General features: G+C 38.1%; 2 protein-coding genes across 2 annotated transcripts in view; both read left to right on the plus strand.

The window, feature by feature from the left end:
• The first annotated feature begins 8,113 nt into the window (after positions 1-8,113).
• LOC135218575 (uncharacterized) lies at positions 8,114-14,303 on the plus strand. The gene is made up of 2 exons (XM_064254979.1): positions 8,114-8,246; positions 13,655-14,303. The coding sequence occupies exons 1-2, from the start codon at positions 8,232-8,234 to the stop codon at positions 14,096-14,098; spliced, it is 459 nt and encodes a 152-aa protein (XP_064111049.1). The 5' UTR covers positions 8,114-8,231; the 3' UTR covers positions 14,099-14,303.
• A 24-nt stretch (positions 14,304-14,327) lies between these two features.
• Positions 14,328-18,113, plus strand: part of LOC135218576 (uncharacterized) — a 31,323-nt gene continuing 27,537 nt past the window's right edge. The window contains exon 1 of the mRNA XM_064254980.1: positions 14,328-15,860. Coding sequence (XP_064111050.1) covers positions 14,478-15,860 — 1,383 coding nt within the window. The 5' untranslated portion in view covers positions 14,328-14,477. The remainder of the gene's footprint in view (positions 15,861-18,113) is intronic.

The raw sequence follows: 18,113 nt of genomic DNA on the forward strand, positions 1-18,113 counted from the left end.
TTCTTTTGCATTTTCTGAACAACTATAACTTTCTTTTACTACGAATGCTAGAGTAGATTCACATCAACTGTGCATCTGATGTCTAGGCCAGTCCCTTACGACGCTCCTGATTGGTTGTTGATAAGCCAATCACAGGGCTGCAAACTCTCAGTCTCTCGAGAGAGAGTTCACATAGGCAGGGTGTATGTTCCACCTCTCCTGAGGGAAAAATTCAGGGATGCCGTTTTCTTTTCACAACATTGGCTTTTAGCATTGTTATCATAGGCAGTTCTGATTTTTTTTACATTATCTATGATTTAATGGTTAGAATGCATATTTTCTGATGTAGAATTATTTTCCGTGACGTAAAAAAACTACACGTCACTAGCTTAACATAAAGTATTTTTAACGAAGAAAAATAAAGGACTTCAATAAAATTCATTTTTATAAATAAGCAGGATATGTTTTATAAATATTTTCATAATAACACATAAAAAGACAAAGTGAAGAATTTTATTCCTCAGTGCCGTGGCCTGTGGTCGGAAAAGCCACGGAGAGTTGCCAGATGTCACCAGAAAGTCACACTAGTAGACGAGATTCCTCAAAACGGCAACCCTGTGAGGGATACATCTTTCAAAAGCATCCCTCAGGAGAGGTGGAACATACATACTGCCTATGTGAACTCTCGAGAGAGAGACTGAGAGTTTGCAGCCCTGTGATTGGCTTATCAACAACCAATCAGGAGCGTCGTAAGGGACTGACCTAGACATCAGAGGCACGGTTGACGTGAATCTACTATAGCATTCGTAGTAAAAGAAAGTTATAATTGTTCAGAAGATGCAAAAGAATTAAGAAAATCCCAAACGGTAGGTTGAGATATGTGAAGCGTAGTTGATTTCTACATTGTTATTTTTGGCCTGTTGAGGTCATCTGACTCAGTGAAGAAACTCTCCTTCAGCATATAGCAGAAAGGACACAATGAGGATGATTGCTGACATATGAAGCTCCACTAGCTGGGATGAGGGGAAAAACTGACCACGTTCATAAAGACTTACGTTTTTTAGGTGGATTCGGTATCCAAATCATGTGATCTAATCAAAACAAACACTGAAAAGAAGTTGATTACGTTTTAAACTAATGAAATAAAATAGTTGTATAGAAAAGTATGTAGAAATTGAGGTTAAAATGTTTATTGAAGAAACGCAAACCAAATATATCACTGTTCTTCGTTAGTACATATAGTTCAGATGGAAGTCGATAAATAAAGAAAAATCTTCACACGAGCAAGTGTAAAGACTGCAGACAAAGGGAAGGGGACAAGGAAAAGGTTAAGGTGTAGACTAACAAATCACTGGGAACAGCCTGTGCAGAGGAGGACAGTGATTGACTCCAGGAGAGCTTTATCCAAGAAGAGGGGAAAGCGTCAACAAATGAACATGCAGGGCACTAAAGTAATGTGACCAGAGTCCCGCTTTTTCAACGTCTGTCCCGCTTTTTTTGAAGTTAAGCAAAATTTCCCGTTTTCTTGTTTTTTTTTACTTTTGTGAATTTTGTCCCGCCTTTTTTCACGTTTGTCCAGCTTTTTTGTGCTACAAAAACAAGACTGTCCCTATTTTAATGGAATAGTACTGATATTTTGTTTTATTTTGCCTTTCACTAGCTGGTATCTTCTATCGTCTTTTCTGACTGCTACTATACCCAATGAAGTGAATTAAAAGAATATTGTAGACCGTAAAGTTTATAAAGCGCGGCCCTTTGCAGCTGCTGATATCGGCAGAATAAAGGGCCGAGAAAGTCACCGAAGATATATATATATATATATATATATATATATATATATATATATATATATATATATATATATATATATATATATATATATATATATATATATATATATATATATATATATATATGATAAATTTCCAGCTTTTACAGAAAAAAAATCTGGTCACATTACACTAAAGCGAACTTCTACAGATGAGTAAGGCAAAATTTTTAATGTTAACAACATTATGAAATAATAATTAAATAGAAAGCTAGAGTTTACGATTAGAAGGAGTGAAGCAGTTTAGCTATGAAAGCTTGTTGCTGGAATCTGTCTGTGGCTCGCTTCAGAGATGCGTGAAACAGCGTCATGAGGTTGTCCAGAATTTTGCAGGAGGGAAGGCCAGTCTTGGATAAGAGAACAAAACCCACATCATGTCTGCTTTGAGCATCGACCTTTCACTGGAACGGGGCAATCTAGTCCACATTTTCAAAATGAAAAGCCAGGTGCAGCCAATATGGAATGCACCAAGAGCCAGAAAAACACCACAGAACGTTTATGAGCAAGCTCCTGGAGGCAACGCACTGGAACATGATCTGGAAAAAATTGTTGTAAGCAAGATAGTTAAGATATGAAGAAGAGAGAAATATTGTCAAAGAAGTTAGATCGTTATAACTAGCTACAGGTCTATTAAGGTGGAAGTAGGATTTGCGGGGGTTTTTCATAATTTTGTATTTGGCAAATGGCTAGAATGTTTTTTTTTTTCAGGAATAGGAAATATCAGGATGCTAGACGTTCTAGTAAAACCAGAGGAAGCCGTTGTCTTTCGGGTGACAAAGGGACGTGAGTGGAAGCAGCAGCAGGAGGTGCTTGGAAGGGGAAGAAGGCAGTCAGCAATGCAGGGCAAAACCTACCATGAGAAAATCAAGCGGAGGAGAGGATGAGATCTCTTGTCATTTTGACGTCGGTGAAGCAACTTTGATGATTTCCAAATGATCAAATAGAAGGACGATATGTCGTTCATTAAGCGATGCTTCAAATCAAGTGGCCAAAAAAAGGGTGCTGAGTAACGGGAATACCTACGGAAAAGCGAGTGAGGATGGTACTACCCGTGGTTCAATAAACAGAGCATTTAGTCAATGTAAATATGCAAAAAGCATTCCAAACTGATTGCAGTGATATGAAGCCTTTCATTACAGATACAATAGAATAAGAAAGAGAAAAGCAATCCGTTGAACTGTAGACGTTCAATTTATTTACTGTGATGTGATGACCTTTGGCAGGAGAAAAGGAGAGTCCTTTATGCGTCGACTGGTTTAGGGCGGGACATTCCCTTCCCTGGAAACGGCCTCCTTTCTCCTCGCCGTCACTGGGAGGGAAGCCTCTTGTCTCCTCACCCTTATTTCAAATCGAAAATTCGTCGAGTGACGCAGACTAAAGCCGCGCCAGAGACGCCTTGAGATATGAAAAGCTGAGGAGTCAAGCACTGAAACGCCGAATGTGAGGTGCGCATGACAGCACTCATGTTGTCACGTTCAGCATCTGGGTTATTGATGGCGGAGGGACAGCCATGCAGCAGCATCTCGGGGCTGATGACCTCCGCGGCGACACTTTCCCTTTTTCCATGACGTCACTGAGGAAAGGAAAAGGAAATCTTGGCTTTCGGCAACGAGACCAATTCTGTAAAAAAGAATAAAATGATTATAGTTCCTGCGATGGAATTTTCTTTCACATGAATATGCTGGAATAAAGAGAAAGGAAATTCCTATCGGCCTTTCCTTGGCACGGAGTCGGAGTTCTGTGCCGTTAACCGACCCTCCTCCAAATTCATACCTTTGTCTTGTTCAGACGCAAACATACACATACACATATATATACATTATATTTAGATATGTATAAATGTATATATATCAAAATATATACATACACACATATATATACATATATGTGTGTGAGTAACTAAGTAATGACAAAGTCTTCCGGATCGAACACATGTCATAATTCACAGCCGATGAATTGGTCATAATTTTGTTACACTCTCGGACACGTACACATAAATTTATATGTAAGCAAAATGTTCAATCAATGTGCTCGTAAACTCGTAATCTAGATATAGACCTAAACGCAAGTCTGCACTGAGCAATCTGTCACTGAAGTGACAGGAGAACACGGCAGGTGGGCCAGTGTGATGCTAAAGCTAAATCCTTGAACGCAAAGAGCGATCGATGGCTCACGTGGAGACTGTTTTCGTAAACTTTTAAACCCGGCCATTTCTTTAGCCTCTTCATTTCCATTCAAATCCTGTGATTCTTTGGGTTGCTTAAACGTTACAAGATACCTTCTACTTTAAATTGTTGTTTTCTACCCTCTGTTCAACACACACACACACACACACACACACACATATATATATATATATATATATATATATATATATATATATATATATATATATATATATATATATGTGCGTGTGTGTGGTGTATATATATATATATATATATATATATATATATATATATGCGTGTGTGTGTGTATGTATGGATCTATATATAGATTACGCATGTAAACAGCAACGTTTTTCACTCTTTTTCTTGGTTATAAAAGGTGAATGGCCGTCGCTCGCAGAAAACAAGGGCCGCGTGAAGAGGGCCGTTCTTCTTCCTCGAGCGACCTACCTCCCTCGCCGTCAGTTCTCCACACGACGGAGGCATAACAGCTCCAGTTGTGATAAATCCGGCTGCTTGTGCCCGGTGAAAGTGTCGAACCGGTTTGCTTGCGCGGTAACACTTCATAAAAAATGATATGAATAATCGTCAAATGAAGCACGAGAGGAATGGCTTTTGACTCCCAGTACAGAACCGAGATCATTCAAGGTAAAACTGAATGTTAAAGGGGCAGCTTTTTATCTCCGGAAAATTATATTGATATGACAGAACTCAACGAGAAATATTCATTCAAATATAATATATTAAAGGGGGAAGATGACACGCTAAGTAAAGCATTGACCCAGACTTGGCTTACAAAATTGCATTTGTTAAGGAAATAATACAAAAGAGGGACCTTGAGCTGGAGAGAAGGAGAGAACTGAAAAAACTCGGGTTCCATGTAATTATGAATTTCATATGAACGCCATGAAAAGGAAAGCGATCATCTGAGAACAGGATCTTGTCTGTTTCAGACAAAAAGACTTCGAAAAAGAATTATTGAAATGCTGGAGGGAATAAGAGAAAGTGAGAAAGAAAGGGAAAGGGAGTGGTAGCAGGGAACTGCTGCGAGGAACAACTCCAAGTGGATTCTAGCACGGCAACAAAGCGAAAACAAACAGCTGCCTCTGTCCGTCCACGATTTGCTCTCCAAGCGGTCTGTCCGTCAGGAAGCAGGCCGCGTTCTCCATGTAGGGAGGCCTTCGCTCACATCTTGACCGATAATTCGATTCACTAAACGCCCTAAACAATGAGTCTCTCTCTCTCTCTCTCTCTCTCTCTCTCTCTCTCTCTCTCTCTCTCTTGTATAGTTACAAACAACAATAGATTCTCTTTTCATAGAAACTTTGGACAATTTGTAAGTCTGACTTATTCTACACAATTCTTTATTACTTTATAATTCTTGTATAGTAATGCATTGTACAAGAAGTTTGTGTATGTTACTCATAAAGTATACATATATGTATTTCTAATTGATGTCCTTCTTACAAGGTATATATATATAAAGGCCCCAGTGTTTGGCCTTTGGCCTAGATTCTGCATTCGATAAATGTGTTGTGTATAGACCACCGACAACCCCAGTATCGGAACATTGCAATTAAGAGACCACCCGTGGCAGACTGTCAGGCAATATTTGAAATGACACTGGACTGACAATGTCATCCCCAAGTAATTACTGAGAACCGGAATGTTAAACCTTCTGAAGGCATCCGTTTAAGGGTAAAAGGCGCTTGGGTGAATGTTTATATGAATATATAATATATATATATATATATATATATATATATATATATATATATATGTGTGTGTGTATGTATGTATATATATATATATATATATATATATATATATATATATATATATATATATATATATATACAAGAAGGGCATATTTTCTGAATGGAACACTTACAAAAGTGATGGTTTTTTAAGTGATATAGATTTTGTCAGCAAATGGATATGGAGGAGGGAGCTGATGGGTGCACAGGTTACGAGAAGAACGACAAAGTTTAACTCACTTGTGAGTGTGTAAAGTGAAAGTGAAAAGACCTACGAGGTATAGCTGGAGAGGAAAGGCTGAAAATATTTATGAAAAATTTGCAAGATCATGACTTTCATAAGAAATAAGAATTGCTGTTATAAGAGAGGATGGATGACGAACGGGCTAAGGTTCAAAACACTCAAGTATAAGAACAACCAGTTAATGGGGCACAGAGTGTTTGTAGACATAGGAGAGTAGAACTAGGAATAAAGTTTAGTCTGTAGTGGGAAGTTGAAATCTCAGGTTTAATATAAAAAGCAAAGATTGTCTGAGGCACACGTGCATGAAAAACATGAATCATGTTGCCGTTTAAAAGAGCGTGAAGGAGGTAATAAAGAAACAAAATAATAAAGGAGTGATGGAGCACATGAAGCGTTCAGAGATGAATCTGAGCAAATACTTTTAAAGGAAATAAAGTTGCCCTCTAGAGAAACAAAAACAAACTCAAAAGTTAATGACCAAATTATGAGAGCACAAGATTCAAATGGAGAATGGTGTGAGACCTCAGGGATCTTGAATGTAGAGAACAGAAGACAGATATTGCTGCATAATAGAGGAGTGGACGTGGCAGGTGAGAATTGGTGGAGACTTGTGGAAGTGAAGAGACTGCTGAGGGAGGACGCGGGAAGGACAATGGACAGGTGCTCAGCGTTCATGAGGGCACAGGAGAGGCGCTGCCATCTGGTGCTGTGATTCAGTGTGCAAGGAATGTATGGTTCGGGAAACAGTTCCAATCAATAGATGAAAGGAATGATAATTTGCTCTTTTGTGTGAAGCTTAAAGTGATAAAAGGTAGTGAAGAAAACTGCAAATTTGTAACATTCTGAAAATAAAGAGGAGATTCAATGGTGGAAGCTGGACTGAGAGAGAAAGACTCTTGGGTGCCGGACTCTTAGGCGATGAGCAGTATTCGTTTCGAAAGAGAAAGAGGAAATTGGAGCAATTGCTTTGTTATCTATGAAAGAAGTTTGAAACTAATAGAAAAAAGCTTCAAATAGTATATATGGATCTAGAAAAATTTGTGACAGAAATGAAAAAAATTCACTGAAGAAATTAGACTCCTCATCGTACTTAAAAATCGAATTAAAAAAAAAACTCACGCACTGCTGTGACAAATCTTTTAATCTGACTATTATGTGACAACTACAAACTGATTCAGCAACTGTGTAAATAACCTCTTTGAAGAAGTAAAAATGATTTAGCATCTATGCAGCTAAATTACAGACATTTACAAAGGCCATAATTTCCATAAATGAGAATCAACCAGGAAAATAAAATTTGTATTAATGAGTGACTTATTTATACAAGACAATTTCCACTCGTTTATATCTCCATGTAATACCTGTCTGCCATTTTACATGAATCTGGACGTTCACAATGATCATCTACGTGGTAGGCATAAGTAACAGTAACAACTTTTCTCGGGTAAACTTGTTACTTGGCTTGATCACGCTCAGAGGTTTTTTGCTCTATTATATGTCCTACAGATCCATGGCTTAATCGCAATAGACCTTTCTTGTTTTTTCAATTGCTGAAATGATCAGTCAAAACTATTCTAACGTTGTGCATGGGAGGAAGTGTGGCCCAGACATCAGTTTTGACCAGCATTATTCTAAGACGATTTTATCACGCGACCTATTTGGCTGAAAGGCCTTGGAAGTGTTGTCACTATAGTCGTTTCAAACCACCTGGACAGTTATTTGAGTGTTCACGCATGAAAATAATTTTTTCTGAATTTATATTTATCATACTTACATAGATCCTAGACTCTGTGCCACGAAACTATTTTTGTTTAAAGATGGTCTTCCTCTGGAATGCTGCCCAGTCAAGAGCCCGTGGATAAAACGACTCAGTTGATGTACTGTAATTTGTTGAGCGGATTCAATTTTTTCGAAATACAACAATAACAATCATACCAATGAGGCTATTATTTTCAGGGCTATTAATTTTCTGTTCACACTGATATCGGAAAGTTAGCAAATCATTCTCTCTCTCTCTCTCTCTCTCTCTCTCTCTCTCTCTCTCTCTCTCTCTCTCTCTCTCTCTCTGATATCATTATCAGAAAGCGCTGCAGGACATGCAGCATATAAAAGAGCGGAAAGTGAGAAGAAGCTCAGTGTGTGATTGGCGAGCGCTGGGAGCGAAGGCAGAACGGTGTCTATCTGGTGGGACTGCTTCTATGCCACTCGATCCTTGAGCTACGAATCTGTGGATTTTCTTTATTAGTTGATTAACAATGGTGAATGCAAAGGTACGTTCTTTCGCAGTGAGAGCACACCCATCCAGTGTCATTAACGGGGTTTGCTTATTTGAGTGAGTTAAGGTAATAGTAACTTTTGACGATATATATTCATCGTAAGATTTTCACTGCCCAAGAAATCAGAGGAAACAAAACGAGGACAGACAGAGCCTTCTCCCATTTGTGTTGGTTTTTCGATGAGTAGTTTTCATGAGGAATCAATTGGTATTGTTATGTATGATTCAATACCTACGCTAAGTTTATGGAGTGATACTAGAGACGGCGCCATGACAATTTCCAACACAATTCCATTTTTTTTTCCATATATACTATATACATATACATATACATACACATATATATATATATATATATATATATATATATATATATATATATATATATATATATATATATATATATATATGTAAGGAAAATTTAAAAACCTGAGGCACTGTTATCAAGATTTCGATTACGTACACACACACACGCGCGCATATATATATATATATATATATATACATATATATATATATATATATATATATATATATATATATATATACATCGAGCTACAAATGTCATTTAATATTTAATTCGCGGTGGCTGCGTTGTCTAAGGCTTCACTGTGCGTCTTGTATTTCTTGGTTCGATGGTTCCCGCCCGTGAGACGACGAATTTCTTATCAACTAAAAAATTCCCCTTCGGTTAACATATATGAAAATACCTTAATTCTGAGATAGCTTAAAGGACATTTATAGCTTGATGTATATATATGAATCACGGTAATTATTATAACTATATATATATATATATATATATATATATATATATATATATATATATATATACAAATATATTTATGCATTTATACACACGCTATATATGTGTGTATGTATAGTATATAAACACGCACACTTATATGTGCATATTTATACATTATATAGACAAAAATATTTATATATACATACACATATAATATACATTTATAAGTGTAATAGACTTTATGTGTTTGTATGTGTCTTCGTATACGCATCTGTATAATAAACATTGGGACATCCATTAGGCGCCTTACTGTAGAAGTAAGAGCCAAGTCTAACTTATCATCACCCCTCGTAATAAGGTCCTACGGAAATTAGCAATGTCTCATTTGCATCTTAAGAAGTAACGGGGGCAGGGGTGGTGGTTGGCTGAACAATGGTAACGAAAGTTGGAAAATTTTAGCATTGGCAAAGGTATTTGTTTTCTGTTTATGTTATATCTTCCTCGAGTTATGGAAGGCCTAAGAGACCGTGAAGAAGTTGTTCGGATATTTTTCCTTTACGGTTATTTTGTTTCTTTTACTTTTTTACTTTCCTCTCCTGCTCTGGATATTGTGTGTGATGCTACTCTTCTCCTTCCTTTTGATGGGGAAAAACCGCTGGTCACGGCAAAGGTGGCTGACGTGAGATGCAAGTCTCGCTGAGTCATGGTCCAAAAGCTCTTTTTACCAGTTTCGGTCTGCTGGACAAACTCGGCTTAATTGTCAAAGCGATGGTGCCTTCATTCTTCAATGATAAGAATCCAGTTTGTGTCAAGGATGATGTCGGTCGTCATTAAGATGATCTAACAGAAGTAAAAGATGCTCAATTGAATTTTCTGTACAGCGTACAATGCTATCAGCCACTAGCGGCCAGCGCTCAGTTGCTCCAAAACGCCTCCGGAAAATGCTGCCGTCTGTCTAGCTTCAGTAGTTTGTAAGATCTGAAGGCGGACAGAAAAAATGCGGACAGGTAGACAAAGCCATTTCAATATTTTTCTTTTAGGGAAAACGGAAAGCCTCGTTCCTGCGTGTCTCCACGGAATGAATACCTCTAAAGGATTACCTTGAAACCACATACTTGACCACGATCAAAATATGGTTGTATTCCACTGTCAAGGACTGTGGCTTCTGACACATTTTCAAAGGCTCCCGGGGATAAATGACACCTTCTGTTTGAAGGAGGGACGACACCAGGCGCTGCCTCATTATTATTACTGCCTGGACACCAGCACAAGGAATGAACATGCGCGTCTCAAGTTCCTGCCCGGCGCCCCCTGAAATTTAAAAAATGCAGGTGCTGATACTGTTTTTGGAATTAATTTGTGAGTTCAAAGGTTCAAAAGTGTTTGCTCGGTACTGGAAACTACTCTTATGTATTAAGATTTGGTGCCACCTGTCAGTACTAAACGCATCATTCCCTTGTGGTCATCGAACTTTCCGTAGTCAATCAAACGCTGACTTTATGATACAACTGCGCTACTGAAGAATCAAGGGACGGTAAAACCATCACGCTTCATAATACAAGATGACTGCGAGTCATATATTAACAATTATTGTTCATCACGAAACTAGCTCCTACATCGACCTCTTGTATTTGCCTCTCTATTCGCGAGGAATCAGAAATTTTCCCATCCCTGCCCTCAAACCCTCAGTATGAATTTCAGTGTCTGGACACTTGCTCACATTGGTTTTTAAATCTGGCCCCTGTTGTTGAAGAAAAGTCAGAGCTGTTCAAGTTGCTACTCATGAAAATATTGAGGTTTCAATGTGTAATGAAATTACAATCATTCAGTTCATTGTTCGGTTGATCTAAGTAAATTGACAGGGTCACTCGGCTATTGGACTAATCTTCTGTAGTACCTATTGGACTTGAACAGGCTCTGGACTCTGGCTGGCAAAATCGGACAGATTTGTCATTCATGTTTCGTTGTGACGGCGGAGGAATTTGATAGCTATGGAATGATAACTGCGGGATACTTGATCTTTTAAAGGAATGTCGTTATTTCGGATAACACTGACTCTTCTAGTAACTGGTTGCCATGCTTTAGTCGAACCAATCCTTCGTGGCGGCTCAGGGTGGCTAAATGGGTGAAAAGCCACAATACCCCATTTTCAAAACAATTGTGCGGATGATCCGTTCATTCTGTATGAAAGGGAACCCGAAAGACAGGCATAAGATAAGACGCTCATGAAATCAACCCATTATTAGCACTTTACGTCACTTTTAAATAATAGAATAAAATATTACTTGGAGAGATTTCGCAAAACGCTGCCAAGTCTCTGGAAACCTAAACCAGGTTTGTGTGGGTGGGGGCACCCACAGAAACATCCTGCATAATTCTACCTTTCGCTTTATCTTCCACAATGTCACATGTCAGTTTAATCTCTTTCATCGTTTGCTGTTCTCTCTCTCTCTCTCTCTCTCTCTCTCTCTCTCTCTCTCTCTCTCTCTCATATTTGATCTCAAAATTATTCTTAATTCTGCGTACAGATATGGTGTATTGTATATAATATGGTAAATATTGCTCCGAAATTCAATAGGAAATCTTATTTTGAAAATAGTAAAAATTTGTTTTGAAAACATTGCAATATGGCAAGTATGAAAACCTAACAATTGGAATTTGAGTATTGATATCCAGATATATTCTGCAACGGTTTACATATACAGTACACATAGGTTCTTCATCGGGATATTCCAGTTTACTTATAAAGGAATCTGTGAGAAGTTCTATTGAATCATCATCTTCAGTATCTTCCGCTTCAAGTCTTTCTGCATAACTTGCGGCATTTCGCCCAATTTTCTGAAGTTACACAATTTCAAGCCTATTGCAAAGAACATTTCATATATATATATATATATATATCTATATATATATATATATATATATATATATATGAAACGCTCTTTGCAATAGGCTTGAAATTGTGTAACTTCAGAAAATTGGGCGAAATGCCGCAAGTTATGCAGAAAGACTTGAAGCGGAAGATACTGCAGATATATATATGATATTATATATATATATATATATATATATCATATATTATAATATATATATATAGTATTATATATATGATATATATTATATATATATATATATACCTATATATATATATTACATATATTTTATCTCAAAGTTAATCTTCAGGCTTTACAAAATGTTGTATTTTATTTGAAATACGATGAGACTGAGCATGAAATGTATTTTTGAAACAGAAAACGCTCCATATTAGAAGATAACGCATATATACTAATACATTTAGAATTTTAGCTAACAGGCTTCCAATGTTTGTGAATGGCAGTTAATGACTATATAGATAATAACGAACAATAAACTGATCACTTCCTCCTCAAGATTAACAACTTCTGCACCTCTACAGTAACTTACCCAAAATTTTGCGATATACCAGTCAACCCTGGTTTACTTGTTTCTACTTGGGTATATCACTGTATTAGTTTCAGTTTATCATCTCTCATAACGGATTAATAATACAGGCAAAAAAAATGAATACACACATGTCTTACGAGCGAAAATAATAGTTATTTAATAAACAGGATATGTAATTTTCGCGCCAATATGAAAACATTTAAAAACGTACATATATATGTATATATATATATGTGTGTGTGTGTGTGTGTTAGTACTATGTGCGTATGTCAGCATGTACGTGTGTGGCTGCAGTGTTGCTCTCTCCTTTTTCAGCAAGTACTATTTCTAGAGTAAGGATTCCCATCCCATCGAGAGGCTTTTGAACGAAGCATGTCTGACTCGGTCGGTCCGCCACTTACTCCCGCCGGAGAGCCTCCATAGCGAAAGTACGACTCCAATGGTGCTTTGGAGAAGGGGAGAAAACCGACGAATGATCACAAAACATTGACATGAGCTAAGATTTCACACTTGATGAGAAGGAAAGAGAGATAAGACAGCGAAACGAAATACCTGCGATATTTGACACTTAATTTTACGATAAACAATACTAGAATTATCCCGAAAGTACTGTTCTGAAAGTTTTTAGAGCCATCTTGGGTTACATATTTTTAAAAACTAAAATCTTGAGAATATGAGTGGTTTTTGAAATGTTTTGAAAACGACAAACTGATCTTTCATATTACTATTACTTGAGCACTTGTATTGGGAATGAATCTGATAACTGCACCTTCCGAATGGCAATTGGTAATATAATGATTTACAATGTAATACATCTAAAATTTAGTTTCGAAACTTCAATTATGTTTGTTAGAATTTGCCGCTAGCACATGACGAACTGGGGTTCCAGTACAGGTTTAATAGTTGGAAAATTCATTTCATAAGAGATGTGAGTTAACATTTAAACTTTTTTGCACTTTTGCACGTATACTATATAAAATTTATTGCTTGTGAGGAGAAATGCTTGTAGTAAATCAGCATCATATTTACCATTGATTTTAATATTGAATCATAAGCAAAAAGAAATGACAAGCAAATATTTTGTAGTAATTGTGGTCTGCTGTATGGTTTTCACTTCAAGCCTTACCTGATTTGTGTGCATTGTGTGTAAATGATACCAAGAATATATTCTGTATGGAATTCCTACTCAATACTTCAGCCTTAATATTGAAATCATCTCTCTCTTCCACCAGGGGATTGGAATTATTATGCTCGTCGCTTTGGGAATTGCGCCATACTGTGCGCACAGTGTGCCGTATGAGCCTCCTGATGATCTCGTGGAAGAGGATGGAAATCAAGACTTCTCGCCAATAACTGCTCAAGATGGAGAACAAACTCAAGAAGCACAAGAGAGTGCTCCGCACTTGGAACAAAATCTCACACAACTCTTAGAAGAGGAAAAACCTGTTGAAACTTCAGCAGACAATTTTTCTGTGGCACTCACTGACCAAGACTTGAAACAAAGCCACAACTCTCCCCTGACTCCTCTCAACCAGATCGAAGATTTGAAAGAGATCCTCTCACTCTACCACCTATTCCACACCAATCTGTTAGTGCAGATGACCTATTTCATCTTATTCAAAGATCCTATGGTATTCCAAGGTCATCTGAAATTTCTGGAGCATTTTATACTTTGAATATTCTTCCTCCTGACTTGGATATATCATATGAACCCAAAGAGGCTCAGGTGCCTCCAAACCACAATGAGGAACCTCCCTCCCAGACTTCCATACAATTGTCAGGACACAGTTTGTCCCAAGGTTTAGAGAACTTTTATGAAACTGTATCAACAGAAGCAAATAACACTGTAAACTCTGAACACTCAAATGACACAATTCAACAGGAGAACAATAAACACTGGTAAACTCTGAACACTCAAATGACACAATTCAACAGGAGAATCTGGTTCATCTCAGTAATGATAATGAAGAGCTTGGGCTTTATGAAGAAACCTCACAAGGTGTGCCAGACCTTCACAGCCAGAAGTCCTTATCTAATGGATTAAGGGAATTTGATATGTCAACAGGCACTGAGAAAACAGAATTGAAAGATGTACAATTTGGTATTTTAGAAGAAACTCAGGCTGGAACTGGAGACTCTGATAGGCCTAAAAGATTTGGAAACACTCAAGACCAAACATCATCTGAAGCAAAAACAATTTCCCATCTCCATGAACCAGTTGATTATATTCAAGATAGATATGTAATAACTGATCGGCCTAAATTTTCAGAAATTTCCCAATCAGTAACAGTTTCTGCAGTTAAAGACTCTATCAAAGGACCACTGAATGGTGCTCTACAGTCAGGTACACTCCATACTTTAGGAAACACTTCAGCACTAACAGTTTCTAGCCAAGATCAATCAAACACTGAAGTCTCTAACACTACTGCAAAGGAGTTGGCGCATTTAAATGAAGACATGCAAGTAATGCAAACTCGTATAACAAAAGATCAAAAGAATGTGACAGGCTTGGAACAAACACACCCTCAGATAAACCCAGTCATAGCCACAATTCATGAAAACCAGACATTTCATAACCAAAATCTTTCAAATATCAATGAGAATCCTCTTAATTCAGTTAACGCAAGCAATATTGAAGGAAAGCTGACTGATAATTTTCATAATCAAAATAATGAATTCAATAAGAACATTCTTGCAGACATATATCAACAGGAATTTAATGATGCAAAATCATTATCAACACTCCTACCACAAATTTCATCTGAAAGCCATTCTGTATTTGTAGAAGTTTTGCCTCAGGACCATAGTTTACAAAGAACTGGTTTGAGTTCATCCGCTGCTGAAGAATTATACAGTCAGATAAATGATGAAACTGAGGCTCATCACAAAACCCATTCCAGCCATTTTCCTGAAAATGCAGCAACACTTTCAGAACAAAGAGATATACCGCTTGCTGGTATCACAGCAGTTCCTGAAGAGCAGAGGCCAGTTTCTTCTGTAAACAATGATCACGTGCTCCACTCCCCCATTAAAGACTCGGAAGAATTTCAGTCAGTTCTGTCAGGGCATCCAGACAAACTGCTTCATTCGCCTGCTAAAGAAAGTAAAGGGGCTATATTAGTTCCATCTGGTCCAATTGAAACATCAGAAGCACCTACTTTAGTTCATTCTCCCCCAGAAGGTTCACACGAAACAATTGTACATCCACATAACAACAAATATCAACACCGCGGTATTTCCATTGAGGGCAGAAGTATGGGTAATAACCATGAGAAGGATATAATGACAGTCACTTTACCAAAGCATCAGCAGGAACTGCTTGCACCTCGACAGCCTAGAAGATCTCATGGTGGCCTGACACCATTATTCACACCACCAGAATCAAGAGAGGATTTGATCCATCTCTCTTCTGATCCTTCTGCAGAAGAGGCAGGAAAGGTAAGCTTTATATACTTCCATATGTTCTAGTATGTATAAAGCTTGAAATATTTCATTCTTTCTTATTTCATTTAATGAGAGAAGCTGGAAAAGTCATAGTGCATTATTCTGGGTTAAGTGATAATGGCAGTAGTAGTGGTAGTAGTAGTAGTAGTGGTGGTGGTGGTGGTTGTGGTAAAGATGTTAATATGACCAACATTGGGTAACTATAATAACAGTGAAAGATATTAAAATAATATTACTAGCAATAATTATCAACTTCAGTAATAACTACTATCAATTATGAAAAAATCCTAACTACATGAATACACATAAAAAACTTCTACTTGGGAATGACAATAATTTTATAAATGGGCAAGGTGAATTGATTTAATAATGCTTTTACCATAGTTGATTGAAGTCATTTTTGTTCCAATAAGAACGAAATCCTCAGTTTGTTCCAAAAGCTTAGTAACAAGTAATTAATAAACAGAGAACAAGGGATAGAAAGGCGAGCTAACCAGCTCCCTCAGTGGTCGGTGTCACTTTTTCTTCATGGTCTTGCAGACATACTGGAGTATCTATGTCATTACGGCTGTTGTTGGAACTTCTTCAGTATTTCTTTGTTTAAGTAGGTGATGGCTTTGTCTTGTTTGTGGACTGTGCTCATTGTGATTGTGATTGGAATGATGGTGAATGAGAATTCAATCCCAAGAAAGAAGGATTAGTGAAGATGTTCTAGGCATGGGTGAGTGTGTCCTTTGCTTATGTTGCCTATAACAATCGACCCTCATTCTTTGTCTGCAGCTTGCAAGGGTCAGGAGTGTACACAGCATTTTAGCTGCATTGAGTATGTCTCTTGGTTACCTGCCCAAGATCAAGGAGGAAGAAGATAAAGAAGACACTTTTTCTGTGGCTGCCTTAACCCCAACTACTTCTCCTGGGAAAGTGTCCACCATATTCTCCCCTGCTCAGTCCCAGGAGAGTATGAATATATCAGATGATGAGCAATTGGCTTGACCTGAGCAGCTCACTTTTGCTGGCACAACGCCAATTGCTGCCATCTCCACAACTCCCACTGCATTACTCACCTCTCCCATCATCTACTTCTACTCTCAGACATCCCCAAGAAACAGCCGCTGAAGGTGTTGTGACCTTCTCTTGACATATTAAGAGACCTCTCATGTTATATCTTCCTTGAACATTTAGCTTTAAAAAAAGTTCCCCGCTCACCTTGGTCACAGTAGATCTTATCACTTGTGCCTGCCTTTCCCCTCCTAGCCTGAATGCACATCAGCTATGGACTTTCCTGGTGTTCCTGCAGTTCCTGCTGCTCATGCTGTAGATACTCTGACAGCTCCTACTCCTTCATGGGTACCTTCCTTACCCTTGCCCTCATCTCCAGATCAGTGGAAGTGTAGATAGAAACCCAAAAGGCTGCCATCCACCAGAAGGCTATGAAGTCTTGTCACAGCCATCACTCTTCTGTTAAGAGTAACAGTGATCCCAGCACCTTTTGCAGGCATTTGTGGACAATGTAGGTGGATAGGCGTATGAGATTGCATATAACCGGTCTGTGTTACATTACTATGGTCATGCTTGATCCCAACACCTGCATGCCTTGCATGGGAGAGAAGAACCCACATTAAGTCCTGTAGTGTTTGTGTTTCTTCAGAAGCATTTAGAAAAGAGCCTGTACTTCCCCAAACTACAGGTTGTCATAGTTTTCATGAGCAATCAGTGTGTCTTAGGATGTGTTTGTGTTCAGCCTCCTGACCATTGTGAACATGACCATACATCTGTGTGCAAATGGGCCAATACCATTTACGGCCTGGGACTACTCCAGAAAACACATACCACACAACGCAATGCTCAGCGCCATTCTGCTAGGAAAGGCAGTGTGTGCTCATGTTCACTTCAGCCTAGTAGTCGGGCTGAATATGATGACAGACTTTGCCTTTTCCAGGGACTTTTGGAAGGAGGAGGAGAGGGCAAAATACCAAAGATTGTCAGTGTCAGAGGGGGGATTTTGACCTTTCTCTGCCCACAGACTGCAAACCTGTAGGTTAGCCTTGACTTGAACAGGTATGATAGAGTTCAAAGCCTGTTTTCAAGACAGGTTACACCCTAGAGTGGGCTTGAGCTTTCGAATGAATCACCATTGAGCTCCTCCTCACTCTCTGAGAAGAGTAAGTTTCAGACACTGCCGATAAAACAAGAACTTAATCTGAGGACTCCTTTAATCACTGTTAGGTTTCCTTTAGGACCCATGAA

Source organism: Macrobrachium nipponense, chromosome 9 (genome assembly GCF_015104395.2).
Source record: "Macrobrachium nipponense isolate FS-2020 chromosome 9, ASM1510439v2, whole genome shotgun sequence".
NCBI classification, from domain to species: domain Eukaryota; kingdom Metazoa; phylum Arthropoda; class Malacostraca; order Decapoda; family Palaemonidae; genus Macrobrachium; species Macrobrachium nipponense.